This window comes from Rhipicephalus microplus, chromosome 5 (genome assembly GCF_043290135.1).
Source record: "Rhipicephalus microplus isolate Deutch F79 chromosome 5, USDA_Rmic, whole genome shotgun sequence".
NCBI lineage: Eukaryota > Metazoa > Arthropoda > Arachnida > Ixodida > Ixodidae > Rhipicephalus > Rhipicephalus microplus.
This window is the reverse complement of record NC_134704.1, coordinates 59,848,996-59,876,142: the sequence shown is the minus strand read 5'-3', so window position 1 is coordinate 59,876,142 and position 27,147 is coordinate 59,848,996. Positions and strand designations below refer to the sequence as shown.

General features: G+C 46.9%; 1 protein-coding gene across 5 annotated transcripts in view; it reads right to left on the bottom strand.

Annotated features, from left to right (window-relative positions):
- The window catches only part of LOC119174491 (uncharacterized), a 791,579-nt gene that overhangs the window by 339,383 nt on the left and 425,049 nt on the right, over positions 1-27,147 (bottom strand). The window contains exon 1 of one of the 5 annotated variants that reach the window (XM_075895554.1): positions 22,282-22,386. The exons of the other annotated variants lie outside the window; for them this stretch is intronic. Coding sequence (XP_075751669.1) covers positions 22,282-22,371 — 90 coding nt within the window. The 5' untranslated portion in view covers positions 22,372-22,386. Of the gene's footprint in view, positions 1-22,281; positions 22,387-27,147 lie in introns of those variants that run through there. 5 annotated transcript variants of the gene reach the window in all.

Sequence of the window (27,147 nt, the reverse complement as noted above, 5' to 3'; positions counted from 1 at the left end):
GCTCTAGGCAAACACAAAACATCAGCCCCGTTTCCTCGCGCACTGCATTCGCGACCGAGCGCGATAGCACTGTTCTCACGGCGGGGTTTCTTCTTCCGCCTTTGAAGGGCGTCGCGTAAACGACGCGTGGACTCCCGTGTTTACAGTAGCCGGATGCCCATTGCAGACCCCCCTTCGCGCCCCATGTAAATCGCGAAACGAAACAAAAAATAGCAGGGAAAACCTGCATGGGCGAAAACGGCGAATGAGCGCCAGAACGCAGGAAGAGGGCCGTAGCGCGTTCAGTCTCGCCCACGGTGAGAAGACCCGGCTAGACGTCGGCGGCGACGTGGTCGTTATCACCGTATAATCCGTCGCTATGTCAGGGCATTTCCGTGAGAGCGCAGAAACAACAAAACACAACAACAAAACAAAATCTTGGCAGACATTTTAAAAATTGGTCGTTTTTGGATGAGCTTCTACATGCATTTCAAATGCGAAGCATTTCTTAGCGAACTTCAGCGACCTTGAGCGTTTTTTTCTATCTATCTATCTATCTATCTATCTATCTATCTATCTATCTATCTATCTATCTATCTATCTATCTATCTATCTATCTATCTATCTATCTATCTATCTATCTATCTATCTATCTATCTATCTATCTATCTATCTATCCGTATGTCTGTCTGTCTGTCTGTCTGTCTGTCTGTCTTTCTGTCTGTCTGTCTGTCTGTCTGTCTGTCTGTCTGTCTGTCTGTCTGTCTGTCTGTCTGTCTATCTATCTATCTATCTATCTATCTATCTATCTATCTATCTATCTATCTATCTATCTATCTATCTATCTATCTATCTATCTATCTATCTATCTATCTATCTATCTATCTATCTATCTATCTATCTATCTATCTATCTATCTATCTATCTATCTATCTATCTATCTATCTATCCGCTTACGTTTGGGTGCTCTCGTGGTCACCCCCTAAACTTGGCGTGGACCAAAATTAGCATGTGAGGGTAAGATGGTTTGACCAATATGACGCGCTGATCAAGACAAGAATAATGTCACAATCCCGTCGCGTATGTCGTCAAACATTTCCCATTAGAGAGTGGGACATACCCACGGGCGGGTATGTGCCACTGGTATGCGGGTATGTTCCACAGGTGATGGACACTCAGTATCTACGCAGGAATTACGAGAACACACATGGACAATTTTAACGTGTGAGCGTTAAGCAATACCCAACATTGGTAGCGTCGACGCAAAGAAAGCATAGAATAAATTTCAGGCTTCCAGCTGGAATCAAACCGAAAAATTCTGCGTGGCAATGAAGCATTCTGCCACAGAGCTACGCCAAGTCTCGGAACTACCTTTCAAATAGACGCTAATCTTCGGGAAACATCAACAGTGGTTGCAGTGCTGCCTACCCAATTTTTTTAAACATTGCATATACACTCCTTTGATACAGCCGTCACGTCGGGTTAACGCCAATTGTAGCTGGTTGCCATGCGCTAAAGTTGATTTGTGTAGCAGTCTCGAAGACCAGCATCTTCGCGAGCATCAGCGCTTCAAATCAGCTTCTGGTGTTGCTAAAACGCATGTTCCAGTTGGCATCGTTGCGTAAGTGCAAACAGCTGGTTATATGAACGTGACCCGCAGGGCGCGGGTTCGAATCCCGGCTGCGGCGGCTACATTTCCGATGGAGGCGGAAATGTTGTAGACCCGTGTGCTCAGATTTGGGTGCAAGTTAAAGAAACCCAGGTGGTCTAAATTTCCGGAGCCCTCCACTACGGCGTCTCTCATAATCATATAGTGGTTTTGGGACGTTAAACCCCACATATCAATCAATCAATGGTTATATGAACATCTGGAACTCTTCAACGTATGCCCTTGCGTGCAACATTTGTACATATATTTAGCGTCATTTATTGACGTGTCGCTGAATAAAAAACATTGCAACACGGTCACCGTCCCTCCGCATGCTTAGCATAACCTTAATTCCCAGGTACGTGGGATCTGCCGATTTATTTTGTTTAGTATTTTCTCAGATGTCCTTTTTTTTGTTGCTTTTCGTTCAAAATTTACGATGGAGAGAAGGGCCATAACGATCTCACGAAGGCCCGTGCGACACCATTGCACTTGTGTCTCTATTTTTTATTGATGTGATATATAATGAGCGATTATTGAGATAATTTTGATGAGGATGACGACGACGATGATGATGATAGTGATGATGATGGTGATGATGATGGTGATGATTATGATGATACAAGACAGAAGGCATAACTAAATGGGTGGGGGGTGCAATTGTCTGGACGAACCTCTATTTACAGGTACCAACAGATGACACCAACACTTTAAATTTCAGTTGTCGACGACCGATCAGAAGTGGAGTGAAGTAAGATGAATGGACTATGGGATATCAAAGAAACAAAACAAGCATCACTGAACTGTTCAGGTTAAAATGGATTTACAATAGCACGTATAACAAGGAAAGCTGCGAATCAGCATGTCAAACCATTTATTAGCTTAAATGTGCTCGCACGAAGTGGAATTTCAGGTAACTTTTTTTTGTTGTACTTTAGGAGGGGATGTGTTTTTTCGTTCCTTTTCCTTCATCTAATCTGCCCTCTTCGATGGGTTATTCGTTTATCATCTGTCCTTTGTGTTGCCGATATCGACTAGGCGCGCACCCGAAGGTCAAATACACATCGAGCGGCCTGATAGTTCTTTCTAGAAACGAATACAGCACGGGGCAAGCACTTCCAACCGCTGATCATCGAGGAAAAACAAAAAGAAAAAAAACGGAATAAGGAAGAAGCGTCTGTTAAATGCAATGGTGATGCTACACACGCAATAACTTAATACTATTCCAGAGGGCAAGTTTTGCCCATGGTATAGCTGGTATGAGTCCTCGTTTTTATAGTTATCTGATAGCGGAACAAGTTAGGGCTTGTGTGCAGATCCTGGTTTATACGCCCGCGCCTTTCCCGGCCTTCCGAGGCCTCATTTTTTTTCACGTTCTCTGTATCCTACGCTATAGCGAGGCGTATCTCACTAGTTAATCGTATTACTTAAAGCTAAACGTGAGCACTGCGATAACTTCATTCGCTATGTAATCTTAACAAAGTACCCCGCTTTGTCTTGAAACAGTTGTTCTCTGCAGGAGCGCCCTATAGAACGGTCCGGCAGTTTCTTTTCGATCTCCAACCGCTAAGCCGCCTAAACCGCAGATCACCAACCTCACTTCGTTGTAGACTGAACGCACGGTAGAACGAGAGGCGGCCACGAAATTACCTCGCTTCGAGCGCAGCAGCTTAGAGGAAGTCCTTTTTCCCATCAAACACCTTCTCGCGGCTCTATGGGAACCGCTGCAGTCAGCGGGATACGCGTGTTATGGGACTCAGCGGGACGCACTTTTTTTTTCTCCTACGGGAGCAATACACTTTCCGTCCCACGAACCGGTCGCAAATCAAGAAGGCGTGGACTTTCGATCCACCTTATCCGCCCCGCATATAACGCCTTCTCTGCAGCGCCCGCTCGAAGGAGGCGACCACGCGCTAAAATCCAGAAGCCGCGCGAGAGCAAAACACCCTTAACTTCCAGGATTATTTACGACCGTCTTTAATGCATGCACTCGAGGCCAATCCACGTCACGTTCCGGTTGCGAAGAAGAAGAAGAGTAAAGGTTTCGCAAAGAAGCATCCCCTCCAGCTTGTAAAGAAGGCTTTCGTGCATATACCTCTCCCGATACGTATACATACATGCAAGACGAGAGTTCCAAAGCTGTCCGTCGTCATTATTACGCGGCGCAGCGCGCGCACGCACTCACCAGATTCGCCCAGCGAAGCATCAGCGCGGCTGCCGGCGTCCGCGACCGGGACGTCCCGAATGTTGACGGAAGAGGATTTCCCATCAACTGGACATCTATAATACGACTCGTTTTTACGGTGTCGACGTTATCTATATGTCCTTGTCCTGTAAGGATGTAAGGTGTACGTAACGGCTCGGCTGGCGTCTTCAGCGGCCGTTATACTCTTACTCGGGAATTTCAACGTCGCATTTTAACTTCTTTTATATGCCGTGCACGTTGCACGTCACCTGTGGGTATATAGCTGAGTTCGTCGTGTAGCCTCCCTTGAAGTTGTCCAATGCGAAGACGAGATTCTGCGTAGTGTGGCGATTTGTCACGTCCCCAGACTTTTACTGTCGAATACCGTTATATCCACCTGGTTTTCGCGTGCTATCGCCTGTTCGACGGTAAAAGCACACGGCCGACATTTTGGCAAGCACCACACGTTTCACTGCTTCTTCTTCCATTTCGTAAGCATGATTCCGAGTCTCGACGAAATCGCATGGCTGCAACTCTCTCTATCTCTCTTGTCTGAGGTGGACCGCATTCTTCGGCAGTTCCTCACGCGTTCAAACTTTTTCTGTGGGCTTTACAAGGTACGCGCTGCCGCCTATGCTGACATACCGCCGAACACGTCGACGATTCGGTTCTCGATCGCATGGCGCATTCACCTTCTCTTCCATTTTTCCTTTCGATAGACCTTTGTTGCGCCATGACACCCCTCGCTTTCGCAGCGACCAAATCCCGCTTCCTGAATTCCTCGTCGCAAACACTCCTAGCTGCGCGATTCGAACATAAGATGACCTTTTCGCCATGCGGTATACACGCGCGTCAGGCATACCGTTATCGAAGGTAAGTCGCCCTTTTAAATCGCCAAATCCTCGCTTCACCTCCAGGCATAAGGGTATTGACGTACTTTCTTGATGTAAGTGTATTGATGTACTTCTATCGTACAAACGCCTTTTCACGTACGGGAGAAACTCATTTGTAAGCCCCGCGAAAGAGAAATTGACAGTTTACGCGACGGTATTTCTTTGGAACTTCGGTTAGAGATGGTGGCCAGGGAATCACTTCGAGGTAATACGCATTCAACGACAGATGTAATTCTTGGTGAAGTTCGAGGCAAAACTTAGCTTGATCTAGACCAACAGCTAAAGCCCCAGCTATGACGAGCAACGATTGGCGGTTGAATTGCCGCTCTTCTGTGGGGTTACAGTTACATTTTTGTGCTGCACGCTCAGCTCCCGCTATACCGAGAGCCGGCTGTCTAGCTTATACCGAATTGCCTGACCTGCAAATTCCTATTTCGTGGCTATAATTTGAAGATAAGCAATAATCTGGGCTTCGGGCCTAGCCAAATTCTCGTAACGGCCACTGCTGGACGTACATGTCCTACACAAGGAAGGTACATCACGATTCTTTGAGTGAATCTTATATTTCTGTGTTTTTTTTTTCATTGTTACCGACGTTAATGAACTGCATAACAGAGCAGTTGCTAGCCATTGATCACGCTGGATATACTATTAGCGAAACATGATATTTGTTAAAACATTAGAAATGCACCAAAACACCTACTGGACGAGGCCATTGTATAAGCTACCAGAAACTCACGTGGACACGGCGGGAAATGAAGGACCACCATTAGCGTTAGGTCAGCGAGGGCACTTACCTAGAAGAGAAAGAAAATGAAAAAAAGGACATTAATGACGAGCAAATAAAATTTTTCCCACAAAAGCACGTGACAACATTTTGCATATCAAATAGCGCAAAAGTTTCGAACGTGAGTTCAGTTACAAAGAAAAGCCACATTGGCTTCGGAGCGGGGTAATATCAGAAAATTAAATGCATGGAACATAGGAAGCGTGCGCAAGCAGATGAAACGTATAACCAGAGCAGCTCCGTGTGCGTCATTCAATGTTGAAGACACGTTGAAGTTCCTAAACGAGCAATGATTCAATATTGAGGTAGATACAGCGAACATTCCAACGCGTATGTGTACTCAATAACAATTACGGCATTGAGAATAATCGCTCTTTAGGCCTTCTCATTGCACAGGTAAAGGTCGACAAACTGTAGCAAGACAAAGAAACAAAAAAATGGCAGCATATCCACGGAGTGAATGATGGAGAGTGGGGCGAAAAAAAAAAGAGTCAAAGAAGCTTCCCAACAGTGTTGCTATGTAAATGCTGAGATGGACAGTCTTCTTCGTTTCTCTTTGTTTTGTTTTATTTCATCCTCTCTGTCTTTCTTGTTCTCATTGCGCCTTTTCTACCTCTTTTCTTTATTTCTCTTTACTTCTAGCTTTCTAGCTACTTTTTCCCTTATTCTCTATCTCTTTGTATTTCCAGCTTGGTTTCTCTTTTTTCTATTCTTATACGTAGCTTTGCATGCGTTACGCCAGGCGACGACAACATACGACATACTGGGCACCTGAAGTGCTCCTCACCTAATATCATCATCACCAAGGGCTTCGAAAAAGCAATAGGAAGAACACTTCTTTTTGGCGCGAGAGCGCATTCAAGTGCTACAGATGGCTACGCTACATGTGGTTTTCGCCTGCACTTCGCTATGCGACGACGACAGCATACGACAGGATACGACAGCGTACGACAGACTGGGAATTACGCAGAGAATGGTGTCAGCCAACTTCGATGATTTAGTCTCATGGACAAGCAACACTATAACCACGTACAAGAGTGCTGCGAGCAGGTAAAGAAAAAGACGTCCACAACGACATAATGAGGATGTTAGCAGCCGGTTCCTTAAGCGCTGACTTGATTGAGACATACGTAACTAAGCTTTACTTTATTTGGCATCGCAAACAGGTCCTGATAAATATAGTGATTCACCTCACAATTAAATCACTGCAACATGTCATTCTGCGCGTTCCGTCACAAGAACAAAGACAGGAAATTAAGCTGTCCCTCTTTGAGGGCCCTTAAGAGGAAGACATACACTTCGCACAGTCGTTTTTTTTTTTGTTATCCCCGAGAACCTCTGAGAGCTGCGGATGTCTTCATACGCACGTAGTCAATTGGTCGTCACTTTCTTCGCCAGATCGCGTTCTACCGCATTAACAAGCAATGACGGCTCTTGGTACAGGGCCTTGGGCAAAAGACCCGACAAGTTCTGTTTTTGGGTTGCTGCTGTTGGCGGTGACAAATAATACGTTCAGAAATGAAACGTTGTTCAGCAGACCAGCGGCTCATCGCCAGCATCGTGGTCAATCAACCTCACTCTCGTTTTCGAAGAAAAAACCAGTGCCCAATCATTGCAACACCTGTAATTACATTTATGGTAGTACTCGAAATCCGCCTATGCAGGATACAACAACCGTCCTTAATGCTTCTGGAAAAAGCGGCAGATCTGCGGTTTTTCTATAGCAAAGCGAATTGCTGGACCACGCGACAAACTAATGAAGTCGTTCACTGCACGTCAGGCGGCGAAACGCTTGCCGAAGCTCGTCGATATAGGCAGCATTTAGTCATACATACCTCGAAAACACTCGACTGTTTTCGATGCATTCCGTTTTAAGCCCCGAGAAAATAGGTAGGTGCACAACGAACGCGCCTGTGCAGCGTCCCCCTTCCACGTGCATTCGCAGAATTCGCCGGCTTGATATACACTCAGCGCAAAAACAGCACTCGTGTGAAGTAGAATAGACGACTGCCTATGTCGCTTTCATGCACTATCCTATGGCTCCCGACTTCAGGCATTCACTCATATGCGTAGCCGACGCGACCGAATATGAGTATACCGCCTGCACTTGAGCAACGTGTGCTTGTGAACTCAGTTTCAGAATTTATTTTTTAAACGCGAAGTGGATTTGACGTTTAGTGTCACAGGCCTGCGCTTCACGCGATCTTCGTGAGCTATGACAGGTATGGAATTCGCCTTTGAGGTTGTGGTTTTTTTTTTTGTTTCGTTTTTCTAGCTCATTTTTTTTTAAATTGCATGTACCACTCACGTTTTTTTGGGGGCGATCATGTGCCAAGATAATGTGTGCTCCCTTCGTACTCATGTTCATGGGTGCAAGTTTATGCATGCCGTCAGTGCATGCTGTTGCACTGTAACCGGCTGCAGGGGAGACTTGCTCAAGCTCAAGGCCCTCTACATTCTTCCACGACACGTCCTCGATATCTAGACCTCTAAGGTGTCTGACAGCGGCGTTGATAACAGAGTCAAATGGCAAAGACACATCTTCAAAGAAGCCTGTCTATTTACAGTACGAGAACACAATGACAAGTGCTCTGTGTTTCGTCTTATTTCTGGTCTTTGTGTCCTTGAAATGTCAGTCTATGGAGCTTTTTTTTACGGAGAGGAAGGCTTCCTCCTTTCTGGGCTGTTGCACGATAGTACGAAAGCCAACGTCACAGCCTCGGCAGTGTCTTTCTTGAGCCAACAACAGCCCAGAGAGGACTATGGCGGCGCCTAGAACGCCTTAAGAGAAAAGGTCTATACTGTCATGAATTTCTAACAAGCCCAAGCTTCTAGCATTGTAAATCCTAAATGTATAGGCCTGAGCAGCCAAGAAACATTAGTCTCTTCTTATAGGGAGTTTGCGGTGACGTCATTGCGGCCACCATTTCGTTTTCTTCAGTCAGCACAGTGAAAGGCGCACTTCTTATCTTGATCTTATCTTGAAAGGAGGAGGATTGAAAGAGGAAGGACAGGGAGGTTAGCCAGTTCTCAGACCGGCTGGCTACCCTGTATCCAAGCATAAAGCGCGGCCTGCGGCGCCTGCTGCCTTCACCCTTCTCATCGAAAGCGTTCCTTGACGCGAGACCTGTGCCGCGAATGCGCGAAAGATGTTAACCCAAGCCGCTATGTAACTTGTTGATGACGAAATTCCAGTAATTAAAAATACTGTTTGCCTGTAATAGGTAATGTAATGAATTACTGTCATGGGCTATTAATTTTATTAATTACTTCGAGCAAGTAATCTGAAGAAAAGTTACTCTTTAGATTCCCAATTTCTTCTGGCTTAAACACGCAATGCCAACTTCCCTTAATGGCACAAAAAATTGAGCAAGAAAGGATTACAAAGTGACAAAGACAAGTTATTCCGAATGCTAAGCCTCAAGCGAGAAAAGCTGAAAAATTCTTCGGATATTCGATTACATGCGCACTATAAATTAAGTGTATATGAGGTAATGCGTGAATGATGAACTCTGGTTAAATTTGAAAGAGTTTTTTTATTTTAACTTTTCAAAAGCGATGGTTGCGAAATGCGATTATTTTCGTGTAACCGCAGCTCTTCATTCAATATGATTACATTTCAAGATGCTTGAGAAATGTAATGGCTTGTGTAATTTTATTACTTTTTAGGCGTTATTTTGCCTTCTCTGGTCGCTATTAGCCTCTCCATCCTATACCATTTGCTCGACGTCCAGAAGTCCTATAGTAGCGGGCAGTGCGCGGTGAGGTGAATAGCTTCCGCATCCAGAAAGCTAATCATTCCAGACGCCTTCCAGTGAGAAAATCGTCAGTAGTAACAGTAGTCGGGTAACCTTCGTTCCTTCTTCTTCCGTCTAGACACGAAGCCTCGCACGTTTACACAGATCCAATCTCCGTCCTGCGGCTCCAGCGAGTCTCGCTGATCACGCGTATTGCGGACGACGAGAGAACGCGAGTATACTTGCACGCACAATAACTACGCCTCGCTAATAGGGGAGAAAGAGCCGCGAAAAGCGGCCTTTCGCGCGGAGATAAAAGAAAAAGAAAATCGCGGCTGCAAGGCTGCTCGGTCAACGGCATTCCACGCGCCAGGAGCGAAGGCGAACACGGCCCGTTTAGTCCGGGCGTGGAAAGGGTCAGCGCGGCGCTCCATCGGCCTGCGTTCGGCTACCGCGGCAATACGCAGTCAGAGGGAAACGCCGCTTTTATACGCGTGTAACAAAGCCGCATTACGCGTCCCGATACAGGAAAGGAAGCGCGACGAGGAAGACAGTGCGAACGAACAATATTCTTCGCAACGGCGCGTGGGGGAGCTCGGGAGGATGGCCATAATATTGTGTACAGGATGGCTTCGAGAGGAATCAAGGAGCCTGAACGAAAGTTTGTAAATTAAGGGTACGGAACGATTCTGTAGGACAGAGGCGCACAGTGGTCACGCCTTAGCGTCGGCGCGAGTTACTTTGAGGTTGCTCTTTCCAATTGTGCCACAAAGGCAGGAAGATCAGCAGTATCGCTAATCTACCGTGATTACATGGGCGATTATAAATCATTCGTACCTTCTCATAAGCAAAAAAAAAGAAAAGAAAAGAAAGAAAGAGAAATTACAGCTTATTTGGATAGATCGGACATATTGCAAAGTTCCTTGCTGCATATCAAGGGACACACAGTAAAGGGAAACAAGCAAGCAGTTACGCGAAAAGTTAGAGACTGTCAGTAATACAGCGTGCAAACTTCGTAACAGGAGGCCAGCGACATCGCAGGGACTGGACTGCCAAACTCGTCCCCCCTGCCCCGATTGTCCATGATACTCTAAAGAACTTGCTGGTGGATCAATTGGTGACAAATCTCGATAAAAGCATTGGAAATAAGTTGGGCACACTAGCATACATAGACATATCCACTCATCACTTCATATTACTATCAGAAATAGTTACGCAGCCTTGTGCATAAAAGGCGATTGTGCGTAAAAGGCTGGTGGCACAAGCTAAGGGGTAACGTGTCATAAGTTTGACCTTGTATTAGCGTGTTAAGGAGGAGGAGGAGGAGGAGGAAGGGAAGAAATGAAAGGCAGGAAGGTCAACCAGACGCACGTCCGGTTTGCTACCCTGCACTGGGGGAAGGGGTGAGGGGATTAAAGGAGAAGAGAGAGAGAAGTGAAGGGCAACGTGTGTGTAGATGTGACCTTGTCCATTGCACGCTTATAAGCGGTCGCGTAGTCCGGTCGTCTTTAGAAAACTTAGCAATGCCCGCGTCGCTTTGCTGGCCAGCGACGCGTAGAGCCATGAGCCAAGCGTGTTAAATTGTTCAAAAACTTAGGTCAACTCGTGTCTAGAAGGACGAGTGTGATTACACGCGTCAACCACCGGCTTCAAGGGACCTCGTCACCACCACCATAATCACAATCATCATCACTCCCATAATCAGCCACCTTATATAGCAGCCGCAGCACGCATATCTCATCGAACCAGTCATCCATTTCAGGTTTCCCGCCCGTCATCGCGCACCACTGCTTTTTCTGCCTCGTTCTTTTTTTCGAGCAGCCACGGACTGGAACGGGCTTCCCCGGGACATCGCCAACATCGCCTCATCATCTGCCTTTCAAGACCGTATTTTCGATCATCTTCAATGCTAAAACAACTTTTACTGCTTATTGTTAACCTAAATAAAACCCCACCCCTTATGTAATGCCCCTCCAAGAAAGGGGGGCCTTTGTTTTCTGGTTAACCTCCCTGCCTTTCCGCAATAAAAATTTTCTCTCTCTCTTTAAGGTAATAAACTGAACTGAACTGAACTGAATCATTGTGACGACAACGACTGCATGTCACTACTAGGCCGTGTTTTGAAGTAGTTGCACAATGTACGATACGATAGACAATACGCTAGCGGAACTGTTGCTAAAGTGATGCAGAACATTCGTTCATTTCTCGCTATATAGCCCGAGGAACTGCGAGACGCACCTTTGGCGCGAGGTAATAGAACCCCCTATACGCAAGAAGTCAAGCGTAGATAAAAATAAATATATGTTCTTCGTCATATCACTGTAAACACGTAGTAAGGGATACAACGATGCTTCATAAGTGTAGCTTACCGTATTTGTTAGTTCGGTCACCGCGATGGCTTAGCGGCCGGATTAGTGCTGCACGAGAAAGCGAGTTATACGCCAAGCTGCGGTGGACGCAATCGGATTTGGGCTGGAATGTAAGAATCTTGTGCCCATAGCGAGATTTGGCTGCTCGCTAAAGAAGCACAGGTGGCCCATAGCTAATACCGAGTCCTTCTCCACTCCCCTGGTTCAATTTAGTCCGGCAAGTTTGCCTATATATATGCTTCATCGAAACTTCCCATCCAGCGTCGTCCTTTTTTTTTCTTTTTTGTTGTTGCCACCGTACTCGCTACGTTACTTGCCATGAAAGGTTACAACCAGCCCGCAGTTACTATATAGTACACAAGGACACCGTCACATTGGGCCGTTAAACGAATGTGTTTTTGTTCTTGTATATAAAGACGCGAACACCAACCCAATCGTTTTCAGGTGTATGTGCCTACCGTAGAACAGTGGGCTGCGACGTAACATTTCGTTTAGTCGTTAAAGGCCGAAAAAAGGAAAAGGTATACAGCCCATGGATGTGGCGGCACCGAAAACCACACGTACAGCAATCTATAGTCATGCGGTTAAGTAAGTCTCGTAACGGACGCAATTCCACGTTCACCCCATGCATCTCTCTGGTTCCTATTCGGCTACCCGCGTGAAGTCAGTTATCTAAATGCGACTTCACGCTGGCTCTCATTTGCAACCCCCCCTTACCACCTATCGCAGTTGACCATTCTATTTCCGCACACAAAACAGAAAAAAGATGTCATGAAAAGACTAAGCAAGCAAGCCACCTCATCGGCACTGCACAGGCGTCGCCGCTGAACACTTCCGCGGTCGGTGCCACTCGAATACCGTTCCTTACAACCCAAGAGTCGCCTGCGGGCAACCATCGGCCAACGGTCGACCGCCGTGAAAACCAGCTCCCATACTTCCCTTGGTGGTGCTACAGAGAAGATGCATACCACGGCTGCGGCAATGCACGCGGCCACGACGACTGCAATTAACAGCAGCGTTTAGGTGATATGGAGGCCGCCGAGGAATCAAGCAACAAACAAAAAAAAGGATATTTAGAGCGCCCCCCCCCCCCTTTTATTTTGGCGTGGAGTTCGATAGTACTCCGTGTGACGACGTTTTTTTTTTATTTCCGCTTGACCTGTTGGTCACGGTGCACTTGAGGTCGAAACTTATTCCTTGTTTCTCAGGGTTAACGATAAAGATAGAGGCGTCCACGACAATTAAGTACACATCGCTCAGCTTTGAATTTACTTCGAGCAAACGCCAGGCGAGTAAATATTCGAGAATAGTACTATTCATGGAATGCATTCACGGCGGTTGTAGCTCAAGGTGGCTATAGCCACGAGCTTCATTTATTATGAAATGTTCATTCTTTGCAGATTATACGATCTACGCTGCCTCCTTTTGTTTCTGATCCGAGTGCACATGCGCAACCAACAGTCATTCTGCAAGCAGCAGGGATCTAAAAGTGTATAAACACAGTAACCCTTAAGGGCAGCTCATGAAACGCAGATATAGTGGGTACTGGAAACAGCTTGTATAAAGCATGCCTCCTATGTTGTTCACTTTACACATAGTAACGTATGAACAACGAGCAAAATTTGGAGTGCATACTGCAAAACTCCTGTTTCAAATTATAAGAGGCGAAATGAAAATAAATAAAGACACATACATACAACCTGCACCCAAACGAGGAGCTCGGTTGAACCAGTCACCCAATAAGGCCTTTTTGGGCGCGTCCGGATGGCTTTAAAAATTCTTTTTTTTTCGTACAGTATAGAAGTGTGGAATAGACTTCCAGAGTACGCTGTCACTATCGCAAATGTCAAAGCGTTTGAGTGTTCGCTAGAATTGTACTACCGGCAACATGAAACGTAATGTCTGTTTTGTCAATGTGTATTGTTTTTGTTTTGTGTTTATATTCCTCCCTGTAATGACCCTCACGTGATGGTTACAGTATAAATAAATAAATAAATAAATAAATAAATAAATAAATAAATAAATAAATAAATAAATAAAAGTATACCTGCATATATACACGCAATGACCTCTCACGCACCGCAGAAGAGCCGTAGAATGAAGCTACAAGCCTCATCCATTACGTGAGGTTAACTACTACTATAGTCATACGTGGCTGAGTTAATGTTTGGCTCTTCTATCTAGTCTAATGTCGCCTCGCACATACCTCCTTCCCTGTCTTCCCAAGTAAAGTAGAAGGGAAAGGGGGGAACCAAAGCAGTGTAGGAAATGAGGAAACAATGAAAAGCAACAAGGCCCACCGGAAACGATCGAGTATCCATCTATCTCTTTTGTTCTCCCAGACGTTTCCTATACTCGACTCACTTTATCCCCCTTTCTTCCGTAGACACCACCTTCCCTCCATGCGTGCGAAAGAGTCGCCAGCCGGTGTACGTCTCGCGGCTTCCCGCTACCGCCACCATCGGGAATGTTGTCCGTCTTCTCCCGCGGTTCATCTTCGGACGGCACGGCCACGGCTCCGTCGGTGGTTGCCGCCGCTTTTCGTGCAGTGGGGGTCATTTATTCCACGAGGCGAAACACGCAGCTCGTTCCTTTCCTTGACGTCGCCTCGCCCATCAGTGACGGGACGGCTCGCCCAAGCAGAAACAAACAGTCCGGCGTTGCGGAAGCGGCGTCTACAGAGAGGCGTATATCGGAAGGCGAAGTGGAAAAGGAGGGAGCGTCGGAGGCTACTCGAACTTGGCCCGCCAACCTCCTGTTGGAAATGGCATTGCTAGCCTGCTGACCCCTTCGCCGTCTGCCCGCGTGTATATAGTCCTTCCGTTTTATGCATGTATTCGGCTACCCCCGTGCCCGCTTCTTCGGTCTATCGGCTTTGTCAAGAGCGACGTTGAAAGAAACAAAAGAAGGGGGCGTGGGTTGAACCAAAGGGTGGAACTGGCCTTGACGAGGAACGGGACTGGTTCAGTTTGAGCAGCGAGTTAAGGCAGCAGACGCAAAAACGAACAGCGACGAGTTCAGTGCGGTCTCTGGGGTGAATCCCCTCGTTCCCCGTACTTGCGTCAAGTCCTAATTGTTGGGGTTTCGCGATAAGACAGATGTTTGGGCTAGTTGGTGATTGAAAATCAACATATTTGCACAACGCAAGACTAGGAGTGGTTACGGTGTAACTACGGAAGAAGAGACAAGGACAAAAAAAGAGCGCTCTTTTCAGTCCTTGTCTCTGCTTCCATGCATCCGCCGTAACTACTCGTGCGATGTGCAAATATGGGATTTCCCGTCCCGAAACCACAATGCATTGTAAAAGACACCGTAGTACCTGGAGGCCTCCGGAAAGTTTGACTGACTAGTGTTCTTAAACGCGCACCTAAAGCTAAGTTAACGGGCCTCAAGCGTTTAGGCTCCGTCGAAACGCTGCCGACGTGGCCGGGATTCGATCCCGAGACCTTCGGGTCAGCAGTCGAGCATCATAACCAGTACACAATCATGGCGGGTCGAAACAAATGACGCCGTACTCCGTAGAAAACTGCATAGCCACGAGTAGAAGCGTAGTCGGAGAACGCGGGAAGTGTGGGCACACTGCGGCATGACAGCGGAGTAAGAGCAGACGAAACTAACAGCAGACGAACGTAACACGAGTAAACCTTGACATACCTGATCCCCCGACGACGCATTCGTGTTTCGTATATTAACTTTTCTTTACTGAACATGGACAAATTCCTTGCAAGCCCACAAACAGAGAGTCTACTAATAATTACCAACGTTATCATTCCCGAGTTCAAGAAACTTTTTCACCGTAGCTTTCGAACTATCTGCCGTTTCCCACAACATTCGTCACCGACACCACGTCGCATATCACGATAAGCTGGCGTACGACCTTCCGAGTAGTCATACATGGTACGAAAGCTATCAAGAATCGGAGTATAGCGTCTCGCGACTTCCAGGAAAGAAAAATGAACAAGAAAAATAATGTAACACTTCATAATATATCTGGTCTCCTCTGAATGGCAAGGTCTCGCTTCCTCCCGATGAAGTGACACTGCGCATTATTCGCTCCCCGCAACCGAGCGCGCCGAAGACGCGCACGCGACCTCGAAGCGGCAAAGCTCGCGCCACTGCCGGCTTCTCGCGCTGTCGTCCTTCGCCCGTCCCCATCCTCTTCTTCGCACTATGTCAATCCAATCTTCAAGGCCCGCGGGACCCGCTCGCTCCCTTCAAACGCACTCACTCACGCGCACCTATACGCGACCACACAGACAGTTATATATGTACGCACACACATAGACCGAAAGGCGGTAAGCAAGAAAAGGAGTATGTCACGGCTGGCCGACGCGGATAGTGTCAAGGCATCCTGCGGCCATGCCGAGGAAGAGGAGGAGTGCCGAAGAAGAACAACGCGGAAATCGTGATTCGCGCGAAAGCACTTCGGCACGGAGGGGAGTTTGTGCATAGAAACAACAGCCAAGTGTTATAGGAGGAGAGGCCGAACGCACGGAAACTAACGCTTCGAAGCGCTAGAAGTGAGGAAAGGGCGGTGATAAAAAGAAACCCGAGGGACACAGAGCTGGGCTTTAATAGAAGCGGTGAAAAGGGGGAGCGGATAGTGACGAGAAAAAAGAAAAACGCGGGGCTAAACAAAGGCAACGAAGAAGCAACAGTACAAGACTGCAGAGCACAAAAATAAAGAAATAAAAAAGAGACCACCCGCTGGAGTCGGCTACCGGCGCGACCGAACGGTACGGGACGTCTGGAGCGGATAACCAAGCCGCACGCGTAGACAACGTTCACGCTCAAATGAACCACAGAGCAGTACGAGAGAGAGGGGCAGCAGGATGAAAAAGAATCAGCATTGCAATAAGAAAGAAAGAAAAAAAGAGACAAAGAAAGCGGAAGGAAATGGAAATGAAAAGATGCAAGTAAAAAGACCGAGAATGGGTTCGGAGCTATTAGGCACGCGCATTAAGCCGTGCCTGCGCTCGGCCCTGTCGAAGTGAGGAAACACGGAAAAGTTGTCGCCCGTCGTCGGGTTAATGTCTCCGAGGCTCAAGGCAGCAGCGGTGACGCTTCGAGAAGGAGAAGGAGGAAGAAGCCTTGGGACGAAGCGCGAGACCCCGAGGCCGCCGTGCGAGGAAGTACGCACTGTGAGGGAAACGAGACGAACCGACCCGGTCAGCGAGAACGACGTCGCAGAGATGCGCGCGTCCCGTTATATTCGGTCGCGCTCTCTCTCGTCGGGTTGAGGTGACGCCTGCGCAATGATTTACTCGGGTAGCTCCTAGTCCTTTCGCGGGCTTAATTACGTTTTCGGCCATTCGTTGCGCGGCGAATGCTGGACGTGCGGGGGGTTCCTTCTCGGAACCACTAACGCATTGCGAAAGAACGTGAGAATACAGCGCTCTGACGATGCTCCGGTTGGAGATTAGGAAGATGACTCTCCGAGCTGACTATCTGAAGCTTGGAGAATCGGTATTTGGTTCTACTCAAGAGATTGAACGCCGGGTTAAGAAAATCTGCCCACGAGCCGATGTAACCCGAAAATCCAGCGCGATCCAAGGTACACATCAATCTGTTTGCGTTACCATTACTTCTTTCGACAATATAATGTTATATGTTTGCGCACCCGAAACAGATGCAATGGTGCTGCGTTAAGTAATACAGTATGCTCTTCTTGCAGCTTGAGTATGGAAACGGCTAGAACGTGCTTTAATATGGGCAGTTTCTTTTTCAGTGCGAATAATTCAGTTTGTGGGTATAATGATTACCACAAAAGATAGGCAAGGTAACGACAGAGCCGCTGCTGTTTTGGTGAACGAATCCAGATGAATGAAGTGATTGTTAACTATTTGGGGTGTTGTTGGTGCCAAAAACCACGATTTAACAATACAATTCAGGGGTGGGGGGGCTCCACATTATTTTTGAAAAATCGCAAGCGTCCGTGCCAACCATTAGTCACTTGAAAAGCGGGCCTTAAATAATAGGTAAATAAAAATGCGAAAAGATCACTTTCCCGCAGTTTTACGCAATCGTCAGTGCTCCGAAAATTCTCACCGACGACGGCCGATTGTCAGGTACACCCTTTTCAGAACGATCGCTTTATTTAGAGAGCGTTCGAGGGAAGAGAGAGAGAGAGAGAGAGATAAAGATGCAAGGAAAGGCAGGGAGGTTAACCAGACGCACATCCGGTTTGCTACCCTGCACTGGGGAAGGGATAAAGGGGAGAAAAGAGAGGGAAATTGCTCGATCACGACTGCGGATGAGCAGCCGGTGTATAGGAACAACAATGAAGTAACGAAAGACAACGCCGCAACAATGAGAAATCAGTTGTGTCAAATACCACAAGGAATAGGAAGGTCCAGGAAATAAAGCAAATCTGGTGCACGCATTCACCATATGAAGATATACAAAACAAAAATAAAAAAGGCATCTTCGCCCTCGTGGTGCAGAGTGTAAAAAAAAAGTCTGGAGTTGGGCAGCCTTCTTCGCTCCTCTTCGATTGTCGCTTTCTTCATTTTTTCTCAATTCAAGTTTTTTTTTTAATGCAAATCATTTCTTTGCGTACTGTATATAGGCACATTGAGCGTCCGCCTAACATTGAGTGTTCGAGCTAACTTTGATGTAGCATTGAGCCTTCTGTTTGCTGTAGCGTGCATTGCACACAGCGAAATGCTTTCCTAAACTAGAGTTCAGCGATTTCTAAATCGCCGAACATTTGTTCTAAACACACTGTCTAGGTAGCTCTGAGCATCTGTCTCTTTAGCCAGCAAGCTAGCTGCTTACGTTTCGGTGCTCTCGTAATCATCTCCTTAACTTGGGGTAAACCTAAATTAGTATAGGAGAGTAAAATGGTTTGAAGAATATGAGTCGCTGGTCATGACATGATTAATCTCACAATCCTGTCGCATCCGTCGTCCAACACTTTCTAAAAAAACAGTGACACATACCCTGGGGCGGGTATCTATAGAGTATCCATCGAGTTGTTTTAACACCTGATCGTTAAGAAAAAGCGGGCATCGGCAGCATTGATATAAATGTCATTGTCCCAGCATTTATTTATTTATTTATTTATTTATTTATTTATTTATTTATAAGTGTACCCTCAGCGCCAAAAAGCATTATAGCAAGGGGGTTACACACTACATAATTAATAATTAATACATATTTACATGTATGTTGCATAAAAAATGTACACTCAAAAATGATCATGACTATAGAGCCCATGACATTATAACAAGGAGTATAAGGTAGAGTTAGAGGTGACGATGGGAATATCATCAATAAGATGATTCCATTGCCAAACTGTGTGGGGAAAAAATGTGTTCCTGAACGACTCAGTTCTGCGCCTGTATTATCTAACTTTGTCAGAATGCTCAAGTCATGTTCAGATGTAACGCGGTCGAAATTTGTACTTATCTCTATCTATACCTGTTTTGGAATGAAATGGGCTAGGAAATATTTTTTATCTTGACTTTTTCCTCCACACTTCCAGAGTTCCCCGCCCTAAACTCTCTTTCACAAGGGGTATGTTAGATTGCCGTCTACAATGATTGAGAACAAACGTTACGGTTAAATCTTGCACCCTTTCTAGTGCCTTGATTTCCTGCTTTAACCACGGACCCCAAACTGAGCAAGCATACTCGATTATAGGCCGGACGTTCATTTGATAAAGGAATCGAACCCTGCCATTCTGCGTCGTAACCAAGTATTCCACGCCAGGTAAGCCAGGTCTCAGAACTACCTTTCAAATAGACCCTATTGTTCATGAAACCCAATCGTGGTTGCAGAGCTGGCTTTCCAATTTCATCAACATTTCCCATTATGCACTCCCTACGATACAGCTGTCACTTCGGGTGTCATCCACTCAACTTTTTAATGCATAGCAGTGTCCAGGGCTGCAATCCTTGCGAGCAGCAGCGCTTTATATCAGCTTACCACTTCAGGCGTTGATAATATCCGCGTTGCTGATGGCATCGTTACGAAACTGTAAACAACTAGTGATATAAAACATATGCAGCCGTTTAACGTATGTCTGTGCGTGCATTTGTACATATATTAAGTGCAAGTTCGAAACATTGTCTCAATAAAGAAATACAACACAGTGAGCTTGCGTGCGCACGCTTCACATAACATCGATTCCTAAGGTACGTAACATCATCATATATTTTTCCCTCTGTATCCAAATTTAGTTCGATTTTTCTTGCTATTTCTTTTTTAATTTCTATTTCCTTTTTCTATTTGTCGCTTTCTCTTTTTTTCTATTTTTCGCTTACACATATTTTTTTTTTGTTTTCGCCCGTGGTATTTGCTATGGAGTGTTACACCAAGCTAAGTGACATGACGATAGCATACGACAATACGAGCCGCCCCTAAAGTCTTCCAGACTTACTTCAGCGATTTTCTCACGAAGGAAGCTCATTAGTTCACGAGAACTCTAGCACCAGTTCCGGGTTCGGACTCTAGACTAACGCCTTTCAGGTGAGTTCATCCAGCAGGAAATCGCAGTACAGGAGATTGATTTCGCCTTTCCGCAGCGATTGGCTATAGCTTTCTCTTCAGGACGACACGACTAGCTCGTGTAACGTGTAGGTAGGAAGTCCTCATCACAAACCGATATAAATGTTTCATAAACTATGACGCCTTCATCCCAGTGAATCCCTTGTGACTTGGCGCTGCAAACGGTTCTATACCACCACTCTATATACTCTCTTACATGAATGTGTCTGCCTTTTAAGACGTCGCCAACACGTTTTATCTGTTAGTCTTGTCGCACTAATTAAGGGTTTGAAAGCGCACTGGTTTTACAGGAAGAAGATTACACTGAAGTGCTGGTTAATAGATGTCTTAATAAATACCCTCTGCGCCGCGCATGGAAACGAATACAAAGGAAAACACATAAACTACATGGAGAGCGTCAGTCTATGCAATTTATGTGTCTATCACATAAACATGCTTTGGAAAGTCTGTCGCTACAGGAAATTTGGATTACGGTTTCCTGATTGCCAGATACGCGCTAAAGGTATAAAGTTGTTAGAGCGCCACACTTGCCAGCTTATGAGGTAAGTCTCATACCTCAAGGAGAGACTCGTCCTAATGCGATTTTGTTTACACCCTTACATTCAAGGCTGTCTGTCATGCCTTGCAGGTCAGCGTTATGCGGCGAGCCGAGGTGAACAAGAAACGGGTGTCGAAGATCGTACGTCAGTCAAGCAGTTGCTGAGAGGCACCGGGAAGTACGAGGTTGTCAGAAAAGGCGTTACTTTGACGAAGCCGCCGCTGCTACCTTTTGTGTTTTCACGCAAGTATCTCTCGCAGCATAGGCTGTCTGCTAGCGCAGCTTGTTGCACATTTGGGCATCGCGTCAGTGATTCTTTTTCCGGGGTATTTTTCTAAGCTATTTCCGTACAGAAGTTCAGGAATGTTGACACGAATAAGGTGGAAACTTTTGCGTGACTGCCTTGCGGAGGAGGCCAAAGCATGTAACCGATTGTCAGTATTTCTTTTTTTATCTGCCACAGGGAATCATACCACAGACCCGAGATGATGAAGTTGTTCGCACAACAGAACTCACGCCTCTCAACTTTATTGACGCTTAATGCAACAAAAAACTTATCGGTACGACTGTTCATAGGGGACATTTGTGAGAACTAACGAGGTCTAAAGCGAAATGAACTTTAATATTGCAGTCCACCGACTCCCCGAGCACAAGATGTACAAATCACGTCTGCGGCTCCATCAGACCGTTTGTAACGGCGTTCCAAATGTGCTACATATTCTACACAAGCCGAAATATTTTTTAACGGGATTTTCATAAAACGCAAGTAACATGTGTCAGAAACAACGCCTAAATAATTAAAAATCGATGCACTAGTTCGCTTTCTTTAGATACGCCCTGTGTATCATGGAATCGCAATGTGTAGTTGTGAAGGTGAGCAGTTTAATTTATTGTTATGTTTTCAAACGAGACATTGGAGCCGCTATCGTCCCTGCCTACTACACTTGCCGGTATAACCAATACCGAGAACCCTAGAAGCATTGCTAAACACGTCAAGTATTCCGACCTTTGGAACGTCCTACGCCCCGGTAAAGGAAGGCACTGAAGAGTGTTGAGGACTCGAACGTGCTACGTTCACACACACAGATACGGAAACAGCTGGATGTAATAAAATGTAAAAAAAGCACGGAGGTTGGAGCATGCATCTCGGATAACTTAAAGGTACCTGCCAAGTTGTACATAAGTCCTGCAATAGAACATAACTGAATGGCACCCCTGAAGTATCAACCTCATATCCTCAACTATGAACGTTCAGTCGTAATCGTCAAAACGAAAATGTTTTTATGAGTGTTATTGAGAACAGTGAGAACGATTTCAAAAATGCAGCCCAACCTTCAGAGATGAACGGTAGTAAAGGACTCGCTGCCGATTCTACAACACTTCTGCAGTGGTCTTGCGTGCGCAAAATGTGTTTAGAAATTATAAACTGTATTTTTGCCGTGAAGAAGTCTCCAAATAGCTATATCAACGTATAGGATGCCACACCGAAACTAAATATGAAGAAGAAATTGAACATGCCAATCTGAAAAGCCGAACCTCTCCCGCTTCCATCAACACTCTGTAAGAGTTCTGTCAGCACAATTCAGGAAGCAGTTCAAAGATATCTACACACATTTGCGTGACGACCCGCTCACCTTATCCTCTGAGCAGTTTCGAAGCTTCCGTAACGTTGTCGTAGCTCCTGGATGCAGGCTCTCCCGTTGCACAAGGTCTAAGATCCCCATCGTAGCTTGCGGAGACCGACACGGTTGTCTAGAAGCGACGGGTAGAAGAAGGCGCTTCGGCACGGGCGATGTCATTCCAGCAATCGCTTCTTTACGCCAAGTTTTGGCGCGCCGCACAATGAAAGCACCACCGTCAAACGCGGTGCTCCAGTCTCGGGTCAGAACGGTGACGTGACCGCGTCGACCATCGAGTGGCATTGATGCGAAAGCTCAAAGCAATGCATGTGACAGTGAATGAGTGTGTGGACGATGTGGACCGAAAGGAGGACCGGAAACAAGTAGGAAGAGGCGACGGTGTCTTCACCGCTGCTTTCAGGATAACATCCACTTGAAAAATTTGGGCTTTTCGTTGAAGTGTTCACCTTGCTACAAGCTGGAGACTCGGCGATGAAGAATCGCGCGTCGGCTTTTCAGATTTTCGGTGTACACTGAAAGAGTTTTGCAAGGCCGGTAACTTCCACTTGGTGACCGGGCAACTGCCACACAACGCGCGTTGCGAGCAAGTTCATCAAGCGCCCGAAAAACAGGTACCACGAAACAAAGTCCTCCTCTAAACTTGTGAGGTTCTTTCCATTCCAGCCAGTTCTATTGCAGCGCCGTAAATCGTAAGAACTCGAAAAAACAACAACCAAGACGCGACATCAGTGAATTGAGAAAGAGGTGTCGGAGTTCCCAAGCACGCACTACTAGCACACAATGTTCGTTCAACCGAAGGGACGTCTTTCTTGGAGACACAAAGCTTTAGCGGTGTTTTCAAAGCGCGCAACCGAAACTGCGTGGCAACACAGCTGCCGCCCGCAGTCAGCACTCACGAAGATGCTCTCTGGTCACCACAACGCGTCAGTCGTAGAACAAAACAAAAACGGGCTAGAGGATGGAACACTCGGGATGCGGGGAGCACACGAACTGCGTACGGAGACAGCACAAGTAGCAGCACTTTGGAACACGCCGTAGCGTGCGCACTCGACGCGGCTATCGCTGCCGAATCCACGTGGTGGGCGAGAAATTCAGCGGACAGCAGCAGCAGCGGCGGCAGTTCTCTCACAAAACGAGTCGCCAATCTCTCTCCGGATGTTCGACTTGATTCCGTGCCGGCGACGCGGCAAGTGGCAGCGGATCGCGGCAGGCACACCGGCGGCAGTGCGGCTGTTCCGCCGGCCGGAAGAGAAGAGCAAGAGGCGTGCAACCACTTCTCCCGGCGGAGACGGCGAGGAGACTCCACGGCGCTTCTGCCAAGTGCACGCCGGCTGGCCGGCCGGCACGGATGGCAGCCAAGGAGGAGCACTTCCTCAAACAGAGTCCTCACGTGGCCCGGGATGGCCTAGCGTCCTTCCGAAGCAAACAGAATCAGCCGAGAATCTGGGAAGAGCTTCGCTGAGGAGGAATACGACGGCGGACGGAATGGAGGAGAAGGAGAAGCGGTGGTGGTGGTTGCCTGCATATAGCCTATTCGCGTATGTAGTGGTGGCACTAAGAAGAAGCCGCATGCAAGCGAGTGGCGGTGGCGTCATCGTCATGAAAAAGAAAGCCAGTGGTAACTCGACATTCCACCGTCCTTGCTTGTCCCCCCCCCCCTCCCACCCCACTTCCTCTTGCTTACGCGACTTCCCCCGTTCTTCCTCCTTTCATCTATACACGAAGCTCCCCCCCCCCCCCCCACCCCCCCGAAACCCTCGAAGCTCTCTTTCACCGTCTACTCTTTCCCTTTCATTCTCCCCACTCATCGTGAATGCTAAAAACAGAGCTTTCGTTCCCTGTTCACTCCTTCCCCCATTTAGTCTTGCGCCCCTCTTTAATAATCTCGTTTGTTTTTGTTTTCTCCTCACCTGCCCAGATTTGCATACCGTGGTACGGAAGGCACGACAGCGCGCGTGCTTCGTACCGGGGGCGCTCGTTTCCATCCCTTGGGTTGCTTGCCCGCTAAGAAGCCTCCTCGCTCTGATCGCCACTCCGCGGTAATCCACGCCTTGGCGCGCGCACGCACTCGGATGCCTTGTTTTCTCATTTGTTCCTTGCGTTCTGGAACGCACGAAGCGAGACGCGGCTGGGCAACCATTGCGCGAGCTCTCTTCGCGGCGGCCCGTCCGACGAGAGGGCGAAACGAAAGGCGCCGCATTCTAAGCTGTCGGCGCTTAGCACGGTCCAATTACGCTCATTCAGCGGTAGACCTCACACGCACACATATGCAACAGTACCAAGGAGAGAGAACAAAATAGAGCAAAACAAACGGAGGACAGCGCGGCTGAGTTGCGTCGCTGGTGAAACACGAGACTTGATTTCGTAATGAGTGACGCCCGCCTGGGCCATGGCCCTTCGACATAAATCTGAAGGATGCACAAGTGGTATGGTTGGGTTTCGAACGAGATGGCAGTCAGGGAAATCTCAGACTAATTAAACTGAATAATTTCGTTTAACTTGTGCTTCATCTCTTAGCTGATGCGTTTTTTACCGTGACATATATACGCGATGTAGCAAAAGTCTACAAAATATTTCATATCACCCTATGTCGTGACTTGCCCACACACAATTAAACCAATCACTGTGATAAGTACCGCTGCACGTTTCTTGTGAAGGTTCTTGCTAAAAAAGTATATTTTACAACGTTATAAGTCCGATTTTTGCTTACACAATCTCAACCCACCCAACCCATCCGCGATGGCGCCAAACATTTTACTTTCGCTGTTGAAAGCACATCGCAACGCCAGGAGTTGACTGATATGTGCGGTTTAACACACCGAAACCGCCACGTGATTATGAGAGGCGCCGTAGTGGAGAGCTCCGGAAGTTTCGACCACCTAAGGTTCTTTAACGTGCACCCAAATCTGGGCACACGGGCCTACAGCATTTTTGCCTCCATCGAAAATGCAGCCGCCGCTGCCGGGATTCGATCCCGCGTCCTGCGGGTCAGGAGCCGAGTACCTTAGCTACTAGACCACCGCGGCGGAGCATAACACTAGAAGTCGTCAACGATATTTTATGACACGGCATGTTGACGAGCTCAACTGGTTCTATTTAAAATAGTACAGTATTTAGATGGCCGTGTTAGACGATATTAAATATGAATGGTCTGATATCAAGTCTGAACTCTGCTCGTTGACACGCAAAACAACCAGAATGCCGGATATGAAAAGGAAAAAAATACACAACCCGGAAGGAGATGTTTTTTTTTTTTTTTTTTTGAAGTCAGTGCTGGCATCTTCGGGTGGCGCGGAACGCAGCAATCTTTGCGTGTGCTGCCGGAAATCGCATCCGCTCGGCAAACACCGCGCTTGCGGGCCAGGGCAAGGACTCGGCGATGGCCGGGAACAACGGAAGCCAGGATCAGGACAAATCACGTGATCGCGTGAGAAGAGCCTAATGTTCGGGCGGCTTGGCCGAATGAAGGAGGACTGCGGCCCACCCGACTCAGTACAAGGTAGACATCGCGAAGTCACTGCGAAAGCTACCATCATGCGTGCGCTTGAATCTCCTGTACGCGCACAACTGTAGTCTGCACGTGCCCGCACTGTTGATCAGCCACGTTGCGCTTGCGTGACGCATTGGTTGATTCGCTAGCTCAAGACGGTGAAATATCACCAGGCGATGCCGCAAAGCTGGCTAAACGGGACAGCGCGAATGTACAATTCGTTTCGGTGCACACTGCACGGTGTTTTGACGAACACAAATTGCCATCAACACGCTAAATGATATATAAGGCCGCAGGGGTGATTCGAGCTGTGCGCAGTGCAATGATTTCAGAACAGCGCGTGAAATTTCGCCTACCTAAGCGTGCTGGTTTGTTCCAAACTCGCACGTTCTTGCTGCCAAGCGTGTAATACAATTTTGACACGCAAGTGACTCGAGGCAACAGCTGCGATGCTAGCAGGTGCACCAATAAACTGTGCCCGAAATGATTGACTACCTGGTTGGTCCCAGCGACGTATATGGCACGATTGTTTGTGCCGGACTTAGACGAAGTTTATTTATTGCATCTCTTCATTCACATATCTTTCACATCACTTCATTTACCAGTCACATACCTTCGTCATGCATTGGTATCACGTAATACCAAATTTGGTACATGTGAAGCTAGCAAAATGGCCGCGAGCGCATCATGAGCGTGGCATGTAGTCATGTTGTTACTTGACATTGCATTTCATGATTGTCATGTTTGCACCAGTAACATATCTTTGTCATTCATTCATGTACCGTCATACCAAATTTGGTATATGCAAAGCTAGCGAAACAGCCGCGAGCACATCATGAGTGTGGCATGTAGTCACGTTGTTACATAACACGCATGTCATAATTTTCATGTTAGGACCTGTCGCTTGTGTTCTCCATGCAATCATGTCATACCATACCAGCTTTGCAACATGCCATGTGAACGAAACCACCGCAAAAGCTGCAGGATCATGAAATGTAAATCATGACATCCATGACATACATGTCTCAATTTTCATGTTATGACTAGTCAAATATATTCTTCATACAGTCATGTTGTAGCATAGCAAGTTTGGTATCGATACCATTATCGAAGCGGCTAAGGAGAGCTAAAAGTCGTAGGCGGCTAGGTAGACAGTGGTGGTAGTAGTAAAAAACATCTATTTCAGAAAAAGTTTACTAGAGAGTGCCGGCGTAGATAGATAGATGAATAGATACGCTCAAAGTCGCTGAAGTTTTCTAAGAAATGATTCGCAATAAAAAAATTACGGCATATTCACGGGGTGAATGATGATGAATGGACGAAGCTCCGGAGGGATTCATCGGTAAACTGTGAATCTTCCGTGTAATTCG